At 46.9% G+C, this 21,583-nt stretch overlaps 1 protein-coding gene and 1 pseudogene across 2 annotated transcripts; both read right to left on the bottom strand.

Annotated features, from left to right (window-relative positions):
• Positions 1-787: 787 nt before the first annotated feature.
• LOC128596492 (telomeric repeat-binding factor 1-like) lies at positions 788-3,279 on the bottom strand (annotated as a pseudogene).
• Positions 3,280-16,775: 13,496 nt separating this feature from the next.
• On the bottom strand, positions 16,776-21,129 carry A1BG (alpha-1-B glycoprotein). 2 transcript variants are annotated; one of them, XM_053605536.1, is made up of 8 exons: positions 20,973-21,129; positions 20,860-20,895; positions 20,491-20,763; positions 19,912-20,184; positions 19,294-19,593; positions 18,286-18,582; positions 17,229-17,516; positions 16,776-16,950 (listed from the first exon to the last, which is right to left on the bottom strand). In XM_053605536.1, the coding sequence occupies exons 1-8, from the start codon at positions 21,037-21,039 to the stop codon at positions 16,943-16,945; spliced, it is 1,542 nt and encodes a 513-aa protein (XP_053461511.1). In that variant the 5' UTR covers positions 21,040-21,129; the 3' UTR covers positions 16,776-16,942. The 2 variants fall into 2 exon arrangements, with proteins under 2 accessions (XP_053461511.1, XP_053461512.1); XM_053605537.1 differs by lacking the exon at positions 19,912-20,184 and having other exon boundaries at positions 20,973-21,117.
• Between the last annotated feature and the right edge of the window lie 454 nt (positions 21,130-21,583).

Raw genomic sequence — 21,583 nt, 5'->3', positions numbered from 1 at the left:
CTGGAGAAGGATTTGGGGATAGAGATAATTGAATGTGACAGGGTTCAACAAATTTACATTTTATCAAAATTCAAATATTCTTTTTTTTTGTAGAGACAGTGTCTCACTTTATCGCCCTCAGTAGAGTGTTGTGGCATCACAGCTCATAGCAACCGCCAACTCCTAGGCTTAGGAGATTCTCTTGCCTCAGCCTCCTGAGTAGCTGGGACTATAGGCACCCGCCACAATACCTGGCTGGGTATTTTTGTTGTTGTTGTTGCAATTTGGCTGGGGCTGGGTGTTAACCCACCACCCTCAGTATGTGGGGCCAGTGCCCTACCCACTGAGCCACAGGCACCACAAAATTCAAATATTCTCAAAGAATATAATGGCATATAATTTTACTCTTATACCACAAACCCTCATATAAATTGACTGTCACAGAAAAATACCGTAATACATTAAACAAAAAAAAAAAATTTTTTTTTGAGACAGAGTCTCACTTTGTTACACTTGATAGAGTGCTGTGGTGTCACAGCTCACAGCAACCTCTCTTGCCTCAGCCTCCTGAGTAGCTGGGACTACAGGCACCCACCACAACACCTGGCTATTTTTAGAAACAAGGTCTCGCTCTGGCTCAGGCTGGTCTCCAACTCATGAGCTCAGGCAATCCACCCGGCCGGCCTCCCAGAGTGCTAAGATTACAGGTGTGAGCCACACCCCCCCAACCCCCCCCTCCACCCCGCTCTCAACATTAAACAAAAATGTTAAGGCATGTTAATGACCAACGAGTTTCAAAGAAAATGCAGTGGTCAAAATATTTAACTGTCCCTTTATCAAGCTTTTATAAACACTTTGAGTCTTCACTGTCTGAGCAAATCAGTTTTAGTTTCTTCATAGTTCTCCACCTGTTTTTTAATATGACACTTGTGTGATTGTTGAATTTATGAAGTACTAGTATTTTAGGCCAGTTTCCCTCTCCATATTTCCTCACTCCAGATCTCAAATTCTTGTCTTCTGCCCAAAGCCAGGCCAGTTTTTTTTTCTAGATTGATGTTTCTTGGGAGTTTCTGCCTGACTCTTTTGGAATGTGTATTTTCCCACTTCCAGTGGCTCTTCTGCTCTCTATGTTCCCACTCTTTCTTTTTTCTTATTAAGGTCTTGTTGCCAGCCTCTATTTCAACTTAGATGAGAAGAGATTCTTGGGGGGGAGGGGCAGCACTTGTGGCTCAGTGGGTAGGGCGCCAGCCCCATATACCAAGGGTGGCGGGTTCGAACCCAACCCTGGCCCCAGCCCAAACTGCAACAACAAAAAAAATAGCTGGGCATTGTAGTGGGCACCTGTAGTCCCAGCTCCTTGAGAAGCTGAGACAAGAGAATCGCCTAAGCTCAGGAGTTGGAGGTTGCTGTGAGCTGTGACGCCATAGCACTCTATCGAGGGTGATAAAGTGAGACTCTGTCTCAAAAAAAAAAAAAAGAAGAGTTTCTTGTGAGACCTCAATAAGGATAGTGTACCCTCTGAGGATTCAGTTACCACAGACACTAACATTTTTTCCTGTATCCAAATTAGCTTCAGTTTCCATTTCAGTATCATTACCATCAGGTTTATCTTCAGAAGTTATTGTACTTGTTCTTTTACTTTCCACTACTTTTCCTGCTGCCTTCATTAGAAATGTTGGGCGGCGCCTGTGGCTCAGTGAGTAGGGCGCCGGCCCCATATGCTGAGGGTGGCGGGTTCGGACCCAGCCCCGGCCAAACTGCAACAGAAAAATAGCCGGGTGTTGTGGCGGGCGCCTGTAGTCCCAGGTGCTCGGGAGGCTGAGGCAAGAGAATCGCGTAAGCCCAAGAGTTAGAGGTTGCTGTGAGCCGTGTGACACCACGGCACTCTACCCGAGGGCGGTACCGTGAGACTCTGTCTCTACAAAAAAAAAAAAAGAAATGTTGATGGCTAGCTGGACGTTGTGGTGGGTGCCTGTAGTCCCAGCTACTTGGGAGGCTGAGGCAAGAGAATCGCTTAAACCCAAGGTTTTGAGGTTGCTGTGATGCTGTGGCACTCTGCCAAGGGCAACAAAGTGAGAATCTGTCTCAGAAAAAAAAGAAAAAGAAAGAAAGATATGTCGATGGCAGCTGAGGCAGTGGCTCATGCCTATGATCCCAACACTCTGTACTCTGGGAGGCTAAGGGGGTGGATTCCTATTGCTTGAGCTTAGGAGTTCAAGACCAGCCTGAGCAAGAGTGAGACCCATCTCTGCTAAAAATAGAAAAAACTAGCTGGGCTCTGTTTTGGTCACCTATAGTCCCAGCTATTTGGGAGGCTGAGGCAAAAGGATGGCTTGAACCCAAGAGTTTTAGGTTGCTGTGAGCTGTGACACCACGGCAATCTACCCAGGGTGATAGAAACAAACAAACAAACAAAAAAGGTTAATGAGTTTTCATTTAGCATGGGATTCATGTAAATCTTAATTTTTTCCTTCATGTTATTGAAGCTGAAGTGTTGAGGAAAAAGTAATAGAATATCTTTCTGGGAGATTATCATAAGCAATTTCCTTTTTAAAGGTGTGTTAGAATTTGGGTCACCAAATATTCTTTCAAAGACTCTTCTGCTTCCTTAAAATTACCATTTTCCATACAAATAGCTATAGCCTAGATTTTATTTGTTTTATTTTTATTTTTTTTTGTAGAGACAGAGTTTCCCTTTATCGCCCTCAGTAGAGTGCCGCAACCTACTCACAGCAACCTCCAACTCCTGGACGTAGGCAATTCTCTTGCCTCAGCCTCCCAAGTAGCTGAGACTACAGGCACCCGCCACAATGCCCAGCTATTTTTTTTTTGTTGTTGTTGCAGTTTGGCCAGGGCTTCGTTTGAACCCACCACTCTCAATATATGGGGCTGGCACCCTTCCCGCTGAGCCACAGGCGCCACCCCTATAGCCTAGATTTTAATTAAATTCTGTATTTCTTCATGAAGTTTCTCATGATCCTTTTCAATAGAACCCCAAATCATGAGGGCTGATTCCAAGGGTGTAATTTGTTCATCACTTTCAAACTGCATCAAGGGTTTTTCCTGCTGTAATTTTTGTTAAAAACTCACTTATGTATATGGTTCTCAATTGGTAAGTGGTTAGACCGGATAGTCCATGAATAATAGCCTCTGTGCTTGCTGGGTCAGATGAACATCCTCTGAGCAGGAGGCTCCTCAGAGAGAGGCAGGTCCCTCTCCAACTCAGCCATCAGGCCTGTGGCCTTCCTCTCCTGCACCCAGCGCTGAGCAGTTCTGGGCCCTGGAGCTGCTCCTGGCCATCTCCCTTTATTCCCACTCTCTGCTCCTCCAGGGAGTTGAGGTCCCTCCCATCAGCACAACCCTGGGCTTTGGAGCCTATGCAGTGGTGTCCTTTGTAAATTGTATCTTGATTTTAAAGTTGATTTTTAAAGGATAGGAAATTTTAAAAAAGAATAGGAAATCACTTCCATGCAGGTTAGAAAAGGTAAAAAATGGGTCAGGCATGGTGGCTAACAACTTTAATCCTAGTAATACAGGGTTCCCCCCCCCATTCAAAGCTGGACAGGGGACCCCAGTTTTCCTAGGCTTGGGCAAGTTCATGAAGGGAACACCCTGACCTTTTACTCTGAGCTGGAGGGACTGCATTCATTCGTTTGTCAGTAACACTCATTAAGGATGAAAATGTGTTTCTATTTGCCAAGTCCTGGCAAAGTGTAATTCTCAAGACCTAATACCCCTAGATAAAAGAGCCCATGTAGAAAAAAAAAAAAAAAAAGAGCCCATGTAGAAACCCCCAGTTAGTTAGTTCTTCCCCACCACCCCCCACCCCCACCAGAAGCTCTGGTGCCTTTTACTTCTTCTGTATTCCTTTGTAACTTTTAATAAAAATCCTGTCTTGCAGCTAATCTGTGGTTTGTGGGTTCATTCCTCCAATCCCCAAGACCAAGGACCTATTAAACAGCGAAATTCCAGTATCACTAGAACTTTCAGAGCCTGGTTGAAGGATCACTTGAAGTCAGGAATTTGAGACCAGCCTGAGTAACATAGCGAGACTCCATTCCTAAAAAAATGGTGATACTTGTAGTCTCAGCTACTCAGGAGGCTGAGACAGGAGGACAGCTTGACCACAGGAGTCTGACAATGCAATGACTTGTGATGAGCCGCTGCACTCTAGCCCAGGAAATAGGGCAGGGCCCTATCTCAAAAAAATGGGGGGGGAGGGTGTCAAAACTACAAATGAGGTTGCCAATTTTTGGCCTTTACATCCACAAATAAGTAATTTTCTGATTAAAACTAATATAAGCCTGGAGTTTTGTTGTTCTTTGGTGGATTTTTTTTTTTTTTTTTTTTTTTTTTTGGTTTGAGACAGAGTCTCGCGCTGTCTCTCAGGCTGGAGTGCAATGGCATAATCATATTTCACTGCAACCTTTAACTCCTGCGCTCAAGAAATCATCCTACCTCAGCTTCCCAAAGAGTTAGTCCTGTAGGGACACACCACCACACCTAGCTTACTTTTTTAATTTTTTTCATAGAAATGGAGTCTCTCTTTGTTGTCCAGGCTGGTCTCCAACTCCTAGTCTCAAGCAATCCTCCTGCCTCAGCCTTCCTAGGGGCTGGGATTTCAGGGCTGAGCCACCAAGCCCAGCATAAGCCTGTTTTTAACTCTAATATTAAGCTATTACTGATGTTCACCCCCAAAAAACAGTAATCTAAGTTTCCACCTGAAGAAACTGGAAAAAAGAGTAAATTAAATTGGAAGTAAGTAGAACAAGGAGAATACACAAAATAAGAGAAAAATAAAATTTTATAGAGACCACAAAATAAGACAGACCATAGGAAGAAAATGAATAAAACCAAAAGTTAATTAGTTCTTTGAAAAGATTTTTAAAATCAGTAAAACCCTAGCAAAACAGGGAGAGAAAGGGAGAGAGAGGACACAACATCAGGCTTGAAAGAGGTAATATTAATATAGACCTTGCATACATTAAAAATACAGGAGTCTTCGCTTTGCACATCATATGGTCAAAAAAAAAAAAATACAGGAATACTGTGTACTGGATATTACTGTGGCAGTAAATGAGACCAGTAGGAAAATTCCTTTAACAGCACAGTTTATCAAGGATTACTTGATGATACTGATACAGGGTTCCCCCATTCAAGGTTGCACAAGGGACCCCAGTTTTCCTAGGCCTGGGCGATTTCATGAAGGGAACACCCTAACCTTTTGCCCGGGCTAAAGGGACTGCATTCATTCATTTGTCAATAACACTCATTAACAACAAGTCCTGGCCAAATGTAATTCTCAAGACTTTATACCCCTAGACAAGGGACCCACATGGAGACTTCCCACTTGGGTCTTTCCCTCTGGCAGAAGCTCTGTGATCCCTGGGTTCATTCTTCAAATCCCTGAGTCTAAGGACCTACTGAAGAAAGAAATTCCAGTAACATAGTTTGGGGCAATCATCCAGGATTGAATATCTGTGGTAAGCAATGGGACCACTTAAGTCTATCCTGTTTTTCTCTATAATCATAATAATGGAGACTAATAATTCAGATGCTCATTAGCCTCTAAACGTGCCTAGTGCAGCTGCCAACCTCCAGGTCACAGGGGAGAGGCTGTTGAGGAATGAACTTTCTAATTTCCCTTGGCTCCAAAAGAAAGAGCTGAAGGGAATGTTAGAAAGCTGAACTCGGGCGGCGCCTGTGGCTCAAAAGAGTAGAGCGCCGGCCCTAGGTGCTGGAGGCGGTGGGTTCAAACCCAGCCCTGGCCAAATACTAGAAAAAAAATAATAATAATAAAATAAAATAAAAAAGAAAGCTTCTGAACTCATTTCTGTTTCCACTCCTTTTCTCTGATTGAGAGCCGAGCAAACAGAAGTAGCACCCAGAGGTCCTGAAGTCCCCAACAATGGTTCTGATCCTATGGCACTGGAGGACCTTCTGAAAAACATGCTGTCCTGGTTCTTTTACTATCAGCTGGGTCTCAAACTTCTACTTATCTCTACAAACCCCTGCTGCTTTCTCTCTCCTTGTAGTTTGCATGCTTCTTTTGAATGTTGGTAAGGGATTGCTTTATATATTTAGTTACATTTTACTGGCTTTTTCTGGTATTTTTCAAATGTTGTGTGTTTCAAAAAGGTCCCTTTCATTGCTTTTCACTGCAAAATTAAATTCAATTGGCTTTTTGCGTGTTTGAGAAAAAAAAATGGTGAACCATGTTAACGGTTAGAGGCCAAGAAGTTAGCTCCAAACAAAGAGCAAAATAACTCCCCTACAAGGCTTCTCTAGGTGACCTGGAGCCTGCCTGGGAAGCCCAGGACAACTCCTGCAAGGCAAGAATGGCCCTAAACCCTAGGCTACAGTTCAGTCTCTTCTTTAAAAGAAAAAAAGAAAGAAAGAAAAACTTTAGGGTGTTGCAGGAACCCACGACTGGACCTCAGGCTTAAGCCCAAGGCTTGGGAAGGGAAGAGGCAGGTTAGAGGTCAGCCTCTAAGAGTTGTAGGAGAAGCCCCCAAACCTCAGAAAAGGTGTAAGCCAGCAAACTAGAGTCAGCAGTGAAGACAAGAAGCCAGAAGTAGGTTACCAAGGAGACCAAACTGATTGCTCCTGGGAAAGACTGCAGGAGTTGATCAATCCAAATTGAAAATCAGAGGTGGGCCCAGGTTCCACAGTGTCAGGATGATGGCAAGATCAGCCTGGGGTAGCTCGCCTGACTTTGAACTTTTCCAAAGTCATTGCAGCAACTTGTTTCTTTTCTTTTACTATTTCCTGGGGGTTTAGCTTTAACTCTTTACCCAATGGATGGACAGGTGCTCCCTCAAAACATATATACTGATAGCCTCTTACAACACTGACCCCAAACCTTTGTTCTAGGAAACTCCCCACTTCTTCTACAATCTTTTTTTTTTTTCATTCCTAGGCCCTGGGGGTTTCCTTGCTTTCTTGAGATTTTTTAATACATTTAAAAAGTTGCTTTTTGTATTTTATTCAGTATTTATAAAGTGCTGCATATTGGGAGAATTTTCAGGTTGCCAAGAATATCTGATTACTAGAAAAGTTTTCTATACCACTATTCTGGAGTATAATTTTAAAATATTTAGTAAACAGAACATGTTCATACTCTACAATCCCAACAATTTATTCCTAAATCACTCAAATGTGCCACAAGAGAGAAGGCCTAGCCCTAGAATGTTGATTATAGCATTGTGTGTAAAAATGGAAGCAACCTATGTGCCCATCAGCAGAAGGGAAAATAAAGCATAGTCGTAAAAGGAAATATCATAGCACTGCTAAAATTAATGAGCTAGAGCTGATTGTATCAAGATGAATCCGTTTCTAACGTTGTTGACCAAAAAAGCCAGTTAATGATTATTATTATAAAGCATAAAAATATTATATTTATTTATAATTTTTAAAACATCTAAAAAGATTCTTAGGGACATAGACATTTTAAAAAGTGTGGGAATGGCGGTGCCCCTAGCTCAGTGGGTAGGGTGCCAGCCACATACACTGAGGCTGGTGGGTTCAAACCCGGCCTGGGCCAGCTAAAACAACAAAAAAAAAAAAAAAAAGAAAAACTTTAAATATGAAGAAAGGCAAAGAAAATGACCCTGTGTATTTGATTTTTTTCTGGTCTATTAGTATAAATAGAAAAGTTTAAAGTAATTCCAGGTTTCTCTAAGATTTGGCTAGTTGTAACCTAATTCTAATGCAGGAATTTTAAAGTGTCTCTCAATACTGATTTTTTACTGAGTTTATTATTACCTTACTAACATTGGGGGAAGAAAGAAAGGTGTAAAACCTGCTCATGGTTCAGTGCCTGTAGCTGAGCGGCTAGGGCACCAGCCACATACACTGGAGCTGGCAGGTTTGAATCCAGCCTGGGCCTGCCAAACAACAATGACAACTACAACCAAAAAGTAGCAGGGCATTGTGGCAGGCACCTGTAGTCCCAGCTACTCAGGAGGCTGAGGCAAGAGAATCACTTAAGCCCAAGAGTTTGAGGTTGCTGTGAATTGTGATGGCACAGCACTCTACCCAGGGCAACAGTTTGAGATTCTGTCCAAAAAAAAAAAAAAAGACCTGCTCATAATAAAAAGCCTATTTTCTTTGGTTACTGGGAATTTAGAAAAAGCATGTAAAAAATTATAAAGGGTTACATGTGCAAACACCACACAGTGGTCTTCTCTAGGTCAGGGCTCATCCTCACCTTACGTGATAGGTATATTCAATGGCAGGTGCTGAAAGTGGCAGAACTTGCATCAGGTGGGACCTGATTTCTCAGGCCGTGCTGCTGGAATGTAATAAGCACAGGAAAGCCCATGGATACAAAGTGCTACGCTGGTAATTATGGCTAAACTAAATCCAGACAAGCACAGAGGCTGGAGAATTCACTCTCCTCAGGGATTTTTCCACAAGCATTAGGAAAACGATTCCTTTTGTTTGGCTGGAAGGCTTCCTGGGTTGGTCAGAAGATGGTTTGACAACTCAGAAACACAGGATGGATTGATTAAGATGCTGGAAGTAGGGTGGCGCCTGTGGCTCAAGGAGTAGGGCGCCGGTCCCATATGCCAGAGGTGGCGGGTTCAAACCCAGCCCCGGCCAAAAAAAAAAGATGCTGGAAGTTTGTTCTTTCCCACAGATGGGTAACGTTCTCTAAGAGAACATCTGGTAACATGTTCGCTCACCAAGAGAACTTTCATCAGGTGGGACTACTATGGCTCCTGGATACCTGATTTTTTGGCCTGTGCTGCCATAACACCCAGCTGGTCCATACTCTGAAGCATCAGGACATGTTTGATCCCCAGACATGAATAAAGAATGTATGGTTTTCTTCTGTACCCAGGCTTGGCCTTAATATCAACTCACCAATAGTGAACAATAACCACCAGAGAGTACTCTAAATTATGATAAACAAGAAGGTAAATGGTCTGAATTACCTATGTGCAAGTTTTTTTTTTTTTTTCCTCAGACAGCCTCTAACTGTGTAAAACCTGTCAGATAGATCCAGCTCCCTTGGCTGTAGTAACTTCCCCAAATGGCCAGGGATTCCTGAGAGAGACACTATCACCACCTAATTCAAACCCGCCATCTACTTCTCCCGAACCTTCCTCTGTGCCTTCAGAAAACCCCAAGAAGAAGTCTGTTCCAAGAGTTTCTTCTGGTTTTATTGGGACCCCAGAAAACAATTGTATCCTTCTTTGTGTCCCTTGGTTGAGACTGAGAGTGGTAAAAGGGGAAATGAGCAAGTATTCACTTTATTTTCTCTGGAAGATTTAAAATGAATCAAGCTTGATTTAGGAAAATTTTGTGATGACCCAGATAAATACACAGATGTTCTCCAAGGGATAGAACAAAGCTTTGACCCCTCTCAGAAAGATTAAAGCTAATATTAGATCAAATTTTAACTTTGAATAAGAAAAACAAAGTCTTCGGCTGGGCTGGGTGACTCACACCTGTAATCCTAGCACTCTGGGAGGCTGAGGCAGGTGGATTGCTTGCGCTTATGAGTTAGAAACCAGCCTGAGCAAAAGCAAGGCCCTGTCTCTACTAAAAATAGAAAAACTGAAGGGAGAGGATTACTTGAACCCAAGAGTTGGAGGTTACTGTGAGCTGCGATGCCATGGCACTCTACCCAGGGCAACAGTTTGAGATTCTGTCTCAAGAAAAAAAAAGAAAGAAAAGAAAAATGAAGTCTTGGATGAGGCTAGAAAAGTGGGGGTAATTTGTGGTTCATATCCAATACTAACAGCAGTATGTTTGAGGAAAGGGACAGATACTCCATGGGAAGACAGACAGTTCCCTTTGAGGACCCCAAACGGGACTCTGAGAAACAAGGTGACTGGTGGTGGAAATATTTTCTAACATGTATCCTGGGAGGTTTGCGTATTCTACATTGTCTTCTATTTAGCAGTAGGAAAATGAAAGTTCTTTAGCCTTTCTTGAGTGGCTTAGGGAGGGGATAAGAAAACACACCCAGTTGATTTCATAACTCCTTAGAGAGCCAAATTATTTTATTTATTTATTTATTTTTATTTTTTGAGACAGACTCTCACTAAGTTGCCCTTCATAGAGTCCCGTGGCATCACAGCTCACAGCAACCTCAAACTATTGGGCTTAAGTGATTCTCTTGCTTCAGCCTCCCAAGTAGCTGGGACTGCAGGCGCCCGCCATAACGCCCAGCTATTTTCTGTTGCAGTTGTTGTTGTTTAGCTGGCCCAGGCTGGGCTCAAACCCACCATGTTCGGCACATGTGGCCAGCACCATAACCACTGTGCTATGAGTGCAGAGCCAACCAAATTATTTTAAAAGATAAATTTATCAAAAAAAAAAAAAAGAGAGAGAGAGATAAATTTATCATTCAAATAGCCCAGACATTAGAAAAAAATACTCCAGAAATTGGCTCTAGTCCCTGATCATAATCTGGAGAACCTTCTTGAAATAGCCACAGCAGTCTTTTATAATTGAGATCTGGAGGAAGAAGAGAAAGAAGGAATAAAAAGAGAATGATATCTCTAGTGTTAGCGCTCTGACAAATGGGTATCATTCAGAGGCAAAGGGAAGCCAGAGGAGCTAACAAATGCTTCCAATGTGGTCAGACTGGCCACATCAAGAGAGTTTGCCGCAGGCAGCACCGCCTGCCGGAAAAGCCTCCAGGCCCCTGTCCAGACTGCAAAGGTGACCACTGGAGGGCAGCCTGTCCCCAGAGGCAAAGGCCTCCTGGGTCAGTGACCCCATTATCACCCAAACTGAACTGAGAATGCCTGGGGCAGTTTCTTACAGCTCCAGCTTGTGTTATCACCTCTCAAGAGCCTGGGGTCTGCCTCATACTGGAAGGCCAGGAGACAGAATTTCTTCTGGATACTGGAGCAATCTTTTCTGTACTTTTCTCTAACCTTGATCTTCAATGCCCCAAATTTGTAACTATATAGGGGTTGGAAAGCTGGTTACCAAATTCTCCTCTCAGCCTTTAAGCTACAATTGGGGTGACTGGCTGTTCTCTCACATCTTCCTAATCATGCCTGAAAGTCCTATTCTGCTTGGGGAGGAACATACTAACTGAAGCGGGAACGACCATTTATATGAATATGGGATCTATACTATGCCTTCCCTTATTGGAGACAGAAATTAACCCAAAAGTATGGGCTACCAAGGAACAGGTGGGAAGGACAAAATCTGCTCAACAAGTCCAAATTAAGTTTAAAAAAATCCCACCACCTATCCCAATCAAAAACAATATCCTCTAAAAGCAGAAGCTAAAAATGAGCTAATATCCATAATACAAAATCTAAACTGACAGAAATTATTAATATGGGCGGCACCTGTGGCTCAGTGAGTAGGGCGCTGGCCCCATATACCGAAGGTGGAGGGTTCCAACCTGGACCCAGCCAAATTGCAACAAAAAAATAGCCAGGCATTGTGGCGGGCGTCTGTAGTCCCAGCTACTTGGGAGGCAGAGGCAGGAGAATCGCTTGAGCCCAGGAGTTGGAGTTTGCTGTGAGCTGTGATGGCACAGCACTCTACCGAGGGCAACAAAGTAAGACTCTGTCTCTAATTAAAAAAGAAGAAAAGAAAAAAGAAATTATTAATACCTTGCAACAGTCCATGTAACACTCTTATTCTAGGACTGCCAAAGCCAAATAGGACTTGGAGACTAGTACAAGACCTCTGCGTTATAAATGAAGCAATCATTCCTCTCCTATAGTTCCTAATCTGTATACTTTGTTATCTCAAATCCCTGAAAAGCTGCCTATTTCACAGTCCAAGATTTAAAAGATGCTTTTTTATGCATCCCTCTTCATGAGAATTCCCAGTACTTTTTTGCTTTTGAAGACCCCTCTGACTCCAATACCCAACTTACATGAACTGTGTTACCTTAGAGATTTAGGGACAGCCCACACTTGTTTGGACAAGTCTTAGCCCAAGACTTGAGTCATTTCTCATAACCCATAGTGACTGTTATTCAGTATGTAGATGACGTTCTTTTGTGAGCACCAGAAGCAGAGGAATGCCACAAAGCTACTCAAGCTCTATTAAACTTTCTAGCTGGTTGTGAGTACAAAGTTTCTAGGGCTAAAGCCCAATTATGTGCCTGAAGTACACTATTTTGTGTCTCCAACCTTCACAGGGGAAGAGAGCATTAGACAAAGAATAGAATCAATATTGGCTCACCCTAAACCTCAAACTCTCAGACAGCTTCGAGCCTTCTTAGGAATTACTGGCTTTTGCAGACTCTGGATTCCTGGATATAATGAAATATCTAGACCACTCTATTCTTTAGTTTAAAATGCTCAAAAATGGCTCAGCGCCCATAGAACAGTGGTTACGGCGCCAACCACATACACAGAGGCTGGTGGGCTCAAACCCGGCCTGGGCCAGCTAAACAACAATGACAACTGCAACAAAAAATAGCTGGGCATTGTGGTGGGCACCTGTAGTCCCAGCTACTTGGGAGGGTGAGGCAGATTGCTTAAGCCCAAGAGTTGGAGGTTGCTGTGAGCTGTGACACCATAGGACTCTACCAAGGGCAAAATAGTGAGACTATGTCTCCAAAAAAAAAAAAAAACCAAACTGCTCAAAAAGAGTGTCTGGTCACTTTAGAATGGGAACTGGAGGCAGACAGGCATTCCAATAGCTGAAAAATGATCTTTTACAAGCCCTTGCTTTAAGTCTTCTTGCTGTACAACATTTAATCTGTACGTTACAGAACAGACTGGAATTGCCCTAGGAGTCTTGACCCAACACCAGTTTTACAACCTGTAGCTTATCTTAGTAAAGAAATTGACATGTGGCCAAGGGATGGCCACACTGTCTGAGAGTTGTAGCAGCTGTAGCCCTCTTAACCCCAGAGGCAACTAAACTAACTTTGGGAAGAGACCTAATTATTTATACTTCTCACGACCTTACTGCACTTTTTTTTTTTTTTTTAGAGACAGGGTCTCACTTTATGGCCCTCGGTAGAGTGCTGTGGCATCACACAGCTCACAGCAACCTCCAACTCCTGGGCTTAGGCGATTCTCTTGCCTCAGCCTCCCAAGTAGCTGGGACTATAGGTGCCCACCACAATGCCCGGCTATTTTTTTGTTGTTGCAGTTTGTCCGGGGCTGGATTTGAACCCGCCACCCTCGGTATATGGGGCGGGCGCCCCACTCACTGAGCCACAGGCACCACTGCACTTTTAAATTCAAAAGGCAATCTTTGGCTGTCAGATAACTGCCTTCTAAAATGTCCAGCCTTATTACTAGAAGAGCTGGTACTACAATTATGCACCTGTGCCACTTTGAATACTGCCACTTTCCTCCCTGAATCCAATGAGAAAATAGGGCATGATTGCCAACAAATTATAACACAGACCTATGTAGCTAGAGAAAACGTACAAGAAACTCCCCTACCTAATACTGACATGGTTTTGTATACAGATGGAAGTTCTTTCGTAGAACAAGAAACTCATGAAGCAGGCTCTGCTATAGTTACTCAGCATGCTATAATTGAGAGTGGGTCTCTCCCTTCAGGTACCAGCACACAATTAGCTAATAGCTTTAACCTGCACTTTAGAAATTGGGAGAGACAAATGAATCAATATATACACTGATGCTTTCCTCATTTTACATGCTCCCCATGTAAATGCCTCCCCCATTAAACGTCATCATTAAATAGGTTATTATGAGCTGTTCACAGCTAACCGCAAGAAGTAGCAGTTATTCATTTGGTGTCAAGGGACACCAAAAAACTTTAGATATTTCTGAAGGTAACCAATTTGCCAATAAAGAGGCTGAAATGGCAGCACAGAAAGGAAAAATTCCCCTTGTGGCATTCCTCATTTGGGAGGGATCACATGAGAATCACGCACCTCAGTACACCGCCCCCCCCCCCAAAAACAGGAATAGGCTACTACTTCTTTCAGACTGGCTACAAAATAGAAGTGAACTTTTGCTATTACCTGCTGCAAGTCAGTGAAAATACACTTTACATCAGTCTTTTCATTTTGGCACTGCAAGTACCTATCAAATGGCTAAAGCTCCCTTTAATGGAAAAAACTTATTTAAACCATAAAACAGATAAAAAGGACTTAGATGTCAGAGAAACAATCCTTCAAATCACCATCTATCCCTCCCCAGGTATAAAAAAACAAGGAAAATATCCAGGTGAAGATAGACAAATAGATTTCAATCATCTTCCTAAAGTACATGGCATACATATTTGTTGGTATTTGTGGATATTTTTACTAATTGGGTTAAAGAGTTCCCTTGCAGGACAGAAAAGGCCCAAGAATTTGTAAAAGCTTTAGTACATGAAATTATCACCAAGTTTGGAATCTCTCACAGTTTGCAAAGTAATAATGGGCCTGCCTTCAAATAAGCCGTTACACAGGGAATATTTAAAGCCCTGGGCATAAAATATCATCTACGCTGTTCTTGGAGGCCCCAATCCTCTGGGAAGGTAAAAAACATGAATGATAAAATTAAAGAATAGTTATGGAAGCTAAGTCAAGAGACTCTTCTCTCTTGGACTAACTTACTTTCCATTGTTCTCCTTAGAATAAGAAGTTTACCTCAGAAACTGGATTATAGCCCATTTAAGTTATTATATGGAAGGCCCTTTTTAACTTATGATTTATTATTAGATCAAGAAACTTCAAAATTATTAAAACATATTACTTCTTTAGCTAAATTTCAACAAATCCTTAAAAACTTCCCAACTACATTTGCACATTCAACACTAAAAGAGCTTTTCTCTCCTGGAGATCTAGTTATGATCAAAACTCATCTGTCTAATTCACCTTCCCTAACCCCAAGATGGGTGGGTCCCTTTCATATAATCTTGTCTTCTTTTACAGCTGTTAAAGTTATGGAATAGATTCCTGGATACATCATTCACGAGTAAAATCCTAGAATTCACCACCTCCTATAAAAGCAGACCATGAAGAGAATCAACCACAGTCCACCTACGCATGTGAGCCTAAAGAACATTTGGAGTTATTATTTAGAAGCCAGCAAAGAAAGTGTTAATGTAGTTTTCTTTTTTTTTTTTTTGTAGAGACAGAGTCTCACTTTATGGCCCTTGGTAGAGTGCCGTGGCCTCACACAGCTCACAGCAACCTCCAACTCCTGGGCTTAAGCGATTCTCTTGCCTCAGCCTCCCGAGTAGCTGGGACCACAGGCGCCTGCCACAACGCCCGGCTATTTTTTGGTTGCAGTTTGGCCGGGGCCGGGTTTGAACCCGCCACCCTCGGTATATGGGGCCGGCGCCCCACCGACTGAGCCACAGGCGCCGCCCAATGTAGTTTTCTTTTGACATCACTGACTTTGTTATGTCCAACCTGACACCACTGATACTGTAATTAACTCCCTCATTTCACTGTTCTACCCTTGCCTTTTAATATGCTAATCAGATTTGTATCTTACAGAGATGACATCATCAGGCCACAAATAGTAAAGATGATTCCAGTCCAAGACCCAATTTCTTTGGGTCGGCAATAGAAATTGCAGACCCCTGGATCACCCTGCCTTCAAAGAAACCCTAATTGCTCCCTTACATCATTTGCCCAATTCATCAGGAACCGGTTAGACTGAGTCTTTGTCCTTTCTCCCTAACAGCAGTTAGAATTTCTACTCAGAGAGGAACAATTGATACAGGGTTCTAACATTCAAGGCTGCACAAGGGACCCCAGTTTTCTTAGGCCAGGGCAATTTCATGAAGGGAACGCCCTAACCTTTGCCCTGGACTCGAGGGATTGCATTCATTCATCTGTCAATAACACTCACTAACAGCAAGTCCTGGCCAAATGTAATTCTTAAGACTTTATACCCCTAGACAAGGGACCCACATGGAGACTTCCCACTTGGGTCTTTCCCTCTGCCAGAAGCTCTAGGCCTTTTAAGTTCTTCTGTCCAGAAGCCCTGGTGCTTTTTTTTTCTTTACTCATTTTGTATTTCTTTCTGTCTAATAAATCCTATCTTACCACCGATCTGTGGTCCCTGGGTTCATTCTTTGAATCCTGAGTCTAAGGACCTACTGAAGAAAGAAATTCCAATAACAATACTAACACACACCTACTGTGTACGAGAACCTAGAGGGCCAAGCTCCAGGCAGGGAGCAGACAATAGTTCAGGAGGGTGTCAGTTGGGGCAAAGGGGGCTCAGAGCTGAGGGGCAATGGGGATGAACAGAGAGGAATCCACCCACTGCCACAGCTCCAAACTCTGATGTGGGAGGCCTGCAACAGTCCAGCACCACCACCCTGTGCCTGGGAAGAGAAGACCACAAAGTGCAGGCTCTTTTAACTTTCTCCCTGTCTAGAGACTCATGTGGTCAGGAGTTAGGTAGAGCCTTGGGCTACCTGCCACTCCCTGCTGGGGAGTAAGAGGCAGGTTGGTAGAAGAGAGTGGAAGGAGGTCTTGAGAAACGTGGGCTTGAAAGTCAGTGCTCTCCCCCGCCACCATCAGGAACCAACCTGGAGACCACCACCTCCAGCACAGAGTCCACCCCACTCACCCCTGGGTCTGACTCAGGGGCTGCTTTGGACCCGCTGGCCAAAGACACTTTTTTTTTTCAGACAGAGTCACCCTCGTTAGAGTGATGTGGCATCACAGCTCACAGCAACCTCAAACTTTTGGACTCAAGCGATTCTCTTGCCTCAGCCTCCCAAGTAACTGGACTACAGGGTCAGCCACAACACCCAGCTATTTTTTGTTGCAGTTGTCATTGTTGGTTAGTTTGAACCCACCACCTTCGGTGTATGTGGCTGGTGCAGTAACCACTGTGCTATCGGTGCCGAGCCCAAAGACACATTTTAAGCAAAGGCTTTCTCCATGTTTATTAATTGCTGGGAGGAGTGAGGGAGAGACCTCCAGCCTCCCGCCCCAGGGAGCCCGGCCTCCAGCTGCAGCAAGAAGGACAGGAACCAGTCCAGTGTTCCCAGTACTTCCCAAGGACACTGTCAGCACCCTGCGTCCATGGTTGGGTCAATGTCCTGGACAAACATGAAAAAGAAGAAGTGTTAGGTGACGGTGGATTCCTGCCTTCCTCTCTCCCTGATGGTCAGCTGATGGCCTGGCCCCACCTCCACCTCCCTCCAGGTGCTCTAGCTGACCAAGCCACTCTCTGCCTCAGGGCCTTGTAGTGTGGTTCCCCCTGCCACCTCCTGGACACAGCAGCCAATGTACCCAAAAGAGGTGCAGAGAAGGGCACTCTCTGCGGAGGGCACAACCCAGGACGGAGCCCATCCCCCAGGACCTAGAGAAAGGGCACCTGCCACCAGGAGCTGCACTGGGTCGCTGAGCTCTGACTCCAAGCGGTTGGGCCACCAGGAGCGGTAACGGCAGCTGTAGTTGCCAGCGTGTTGGGGTCCCACGTAGGTCAGCGTGAGGTCCGCGGAGGGGTGAGTGGCGTGGAGCCTTTCCAAAGGCTTCATGTCCCCCACTCGCAATAGTTCGAAGGTGACGTCGGGTATGTGGCCTTCACAGCGCAGGACGGCGTCCCGGCCAGGGGTCACCGCACCACTCCACAGGGCGCGCAGCCGCGGCCTGGGAGGTGGTCCTGGGCAGAGCAGGCCAGTCAGTCCAGGGAGCTGTAGGCACAGCTCAGACCTGGCACCCACTGAAGTCCTCTTCAACTCGCGCTGCTGTCCTCAGCCAGCGCTTAACCCGCTCCCATTCCTGGACCTGAGCTGAGGCAGCTGTTTTTGTGGCACCCCGGGCCCTGCTCTACAGCCAGTTGGCCTCGTGCGTCCTCGTCACCCGCCCCAGGACCCTGGCCCAGAGCCAGGCTGCTCTGGGGCTTCTTGAGGTCCTCAAGGACACTCGGGACACGTGCAAGCAAGGAAGAAATGACCAAGGGAAAGGGTGTTCCGGGGAGAGGGCACAACCCACAGGTCTGGCCTTGGGACCTGTGGCCTGCTGCTCTGCATGCCCCCACCTCTCGTGGACACCTGTATGAGGAAATCGGAGGAACAAACAGGCCCCTGGGATGGCGAAGGCTTGAGGAGAATTACATGTCGCCCCTCCGCGGTGAGACGGGGCCCAGGTGGAGTTGGAGTGATAGTCCAATATGACCACTGACCAGGGTGTAGCACAAGGAAACTGAGGCACGGGCAGGTGCAAAGGGATCTGGGGCTGGGCCCAATCTTCCTCAAACAGGAAGATCTGGGCCCCACCCCATGATCTTGATCGGGCTCAAGTCCTTAGGGACTGTCGTCCACCGCCTCCCCCTTCCTCCGCAAAGAGTTGCTGATGAGGACAGGATCAGGGCTTAGGCTCCCAGGAAAGGCGGGCTCCCCTTAGCGCACGGCAGGTGCTTAGGAGCTCACCCTCCACCTGCAGCTCCACGCTTGCACTGGGGGCAGAGCCCAAAAAAGGCGGCTTCGGGTCCGTGTAGACGCAGCTGTAGTTAGCCGAGTCGGCCACCGAGACGTTCCGCAGCTCGAAGGTGGCTTCGGTCCCCGCGGGGCTCAGCACACTGTGCACGCGGCGACCGCCGGCGTCCTCGCGCACCAGGACAAAGCGCATGCCAACCAGAGGCCCCAGGCACCTCAGCCGCACCAGCGTGCCGGGCTCTGGGCTACGACTGGTGGGCTCAGCCGAGAGCTCAGGCGCAGGCAGCTGCTCTGTGGAGGAGGACGCGGGCTGAGCCAGGTGTGAGGGGACTGCCCAGCCTGACGCGTGGTCCAGCCTCTCTGGCTTTGCCTTGGCTGAACAAGGCCAAGGGGACCACCCTGATGAAAGCCGCACTCCCCTCTGGCCCGTGGTCCCCGTTCCCTTGGGTAGCTCTCACAACTCCTTCACTCTTTGTTATTAATTTGTTTATAAAAACAGGGAGGCGGGTGACATTTTGTGTCCCCGTCTTCGTGCCTCAGGACATGACTGCCAATGGTGGATTCGCCCCTAAGTCTGCTGGCACTGCCCCAATGCACGGCCACCTGGAGCACCTGGAATCCTTGGGGGATGGGGGGTTGGAAGTCAAGTGCCTAGTCAAGATTTGCCAAATGTCAAGGAGCCCAAGGCGAACAGAGAGGAGCCGCAGCAGCCCAACCTCCTGGGCAGGCCTCAGCGATGCCCAGACCTGAGAAGCCCCTGGGGACCCTGGTGGGGGGTGGGGGCAGGGGCGGCGGCGCAAGGCCTTTGCAGGGCTTCTGGACCCAATTCCTCACTGGGTCTCAGGTTGCCAGGCTCACTGCCCCTCCGGCAGTTGAGGAAACTGAGGCGAAGGGTTGAATTGGGACTGGATGCGGCCCAGAGACCTGCACTTCCGGGACCCCTACACGGGGTGCCTGCCCCTGTCCCAACCCTGTTCCCCCTGCCTCGGCCGATGGGCTCACCGTTGCTCACAATCAGCGTGGCGGGCTTGCTGTCCCCTGACCAGAGGCCTTGCTGGTTCCACAGCCGGTATCGGCAGGTGTAGTAGGGCCCAGTGTCCCGCGGGGCCAGGGCGTCCAGATGAAAGATGGTGCGGTCGGGGTTGGTGCTGCTTTGGGGCACTGGCAGCTCCTTTTCCCCCAGCCGCAGCTGGAATTTCACTCCGCTCAGGGGCGCCACGCAGAGGAGGGTCGCTCTGTCACCTGGGCGCAGGATTCCAGCAGACTCTCTGTCTACACTCAGTGCAGGCGGCGGAGGGGCAGCTGCAAGGCAGGAGTCGTCCCTGGGACCACCAGAGGCCAGGGTACCCTCTTGTGCAGGTTCCCTGCTAGAGCTACTGTTTGCCTAGTCTACTGTCCTCTGCCCTCTGCCCTCTTGGTGGCACCCACCGGAACACCCTCCCTTCTTTTGGGCATCCTGTGCCCAAACTTTGCAACCTTCAGGCCAAGGCAACTGGTATGGCCAGTTCCCTGCACCCAGCTCTGGACAGGGGGATTCAGTGTTGGAGGCCAAAGAGAATGTAGCCCTTCCCCCCAGGGGCCTCCTCCCTCAGAAGCCCTCTAAGACTGCACAACATTCACCGAGTTCCTTGATGGCCACAGGGGCACTAGGGTCTGAAGGGGTGCCTGCTGCATGGGTCCTGTAGGTGCAGCTGTAGTCACCAGCCTTGTGGACAGAGAAGGTGGCCTCCACATTCTCGCCGGCCTTAGCCACCTCCAGAAACGCATCATCTCCTTTGCGCCTCAGCAGAAAGTTCACACCTTGCAATCCCCCATGGCATACCAGTGTGGAGTTCAGGCCAGGTGTGATCCAGGGCACTGGCTCTGCTGAGAGCCAGGGTGAGGGCAGGGACTCTGCAGGGTTAATAAGTGGTTTGGCATGACTAGGAAAATTGTGAGGGAGACAGGAGGGAAGGGAATTGAAGAAGGGCACAGCCAGGCAGAAACAGGACATCCAGAGGAGAAGTGTCTGAGGCCACACATTATGCCAGGCCCCTATGGATGTAATCATTTATCCCTCACAAGCCTCTGGGGTCAATACAAATGTCATCCCCTTTGACAAATGGGAAAACAGAGGCTCAAAGATGTCAGGGGACTTGGGGGAAGGATGAGCCCCCGGCACCCCCATCCCTATGGCCTCTGGCCCTTATTACTACTCACTTGGCCCTGTCACCTCCACAAGATTGCTCAGCTGGGTCCACCTATCATCACCCAGGCCTGAGCGGCAGCGGTAGAGACCCCGGGTGTCACCCGTCAGTAGGAACTGGTGCTTGATGGTAGGTAAATGTAGGTGCACGAGCTCCTGGGATGCCCCATCCTTGAGCAGCTCAAAATCCATGGTGTACAGTTGGGCCTTGCACGTCAGTGTGATGTTGGCCCAGGGCTCCAGCAGTGATTCTGACTTTGCTGACAGGCTGGGCCGGGTGTCAATAACTGTGAGGGGTGGCTAGGATCAGCTGAGTGCTGCAGGGCCAGGGCCTATCCCTGCTTGCAGCACCATCCCCAGGCCTGGTCCTGCCTTATACTCACACACAGCCGCTTCTGCCACTGGGCCCAGGGTGAAACCTGTGGAGACAGCACCATGAGGCCCCGGATCCCACTCCCAAGCCCTGTCATGGTTCCCCAGGTCATGGATCCCTCACCCCAGAGCAGCAGGAAGGACACCAGCAAGGACATCATGGTCACAGTGGCTCTAGCAGTTGTGAGCATCTGAGGTGATCAGGTCTGAGTGAGGTACAGGGCAGCAGGGCGTTGACCCCTTCCCTTCCTGGAAGGCAGGGGTGGGGCCTGCAAGGGGCACGGACAAATAGCAAACCTCTGAGGCCAAGGCTGAATAGAGCCTCAGAATCCCCAGAAATCAATATTAATGGATAATCATTAACTAAATCAGTAGAACAGTAAAATGATCAAAAAATCCCCTCATCATGGGATAGGGGCTGGGATTCTTTATTAGAAGGGGACACTGAGCCATCACACTCAGAAGTCCAGCAAACCCATCGGCATCAGGCCGCACCCTCGAGTGAGGGTGTCTGGCCCCATCCTCCCTCTTCCTAGTGGCTGTAGTCTCTTCCTCATCACTGGGGAATTCTGCACTGTGTGACCCTCTGTGGACTGTTCTCCCACCCCTGCTCAGATGTGTGCTCCATTGGTCGTGTGTATTGCACAACTGCAAACTGCACTGAATTTACAAGCTCGCCATATGTCCTCTTAGGAGTTAGCATAAGGAGGAGAACCTGAAGCTTGGAATGGAGTC

Source organism: Nycticebus coucang, chromosome 10, assembly GCF_027406575.1.
Source record: "Nycticebus coucang isolate mNycCou1 chromosome 10, mNycCou1.pri, whole genome shotgun sequence".
Classification (NCBI taxonomy): Eukaryota; Metazoa; Chordata; class Mammalia; order Primates; family Lorisidae; genus Nycticebus; species Nycticebus coucang.
Note: the sequence above shows the minus strand (reverse complement) of the source record. Positions and strands in the feature narration are given on the sequence as shown.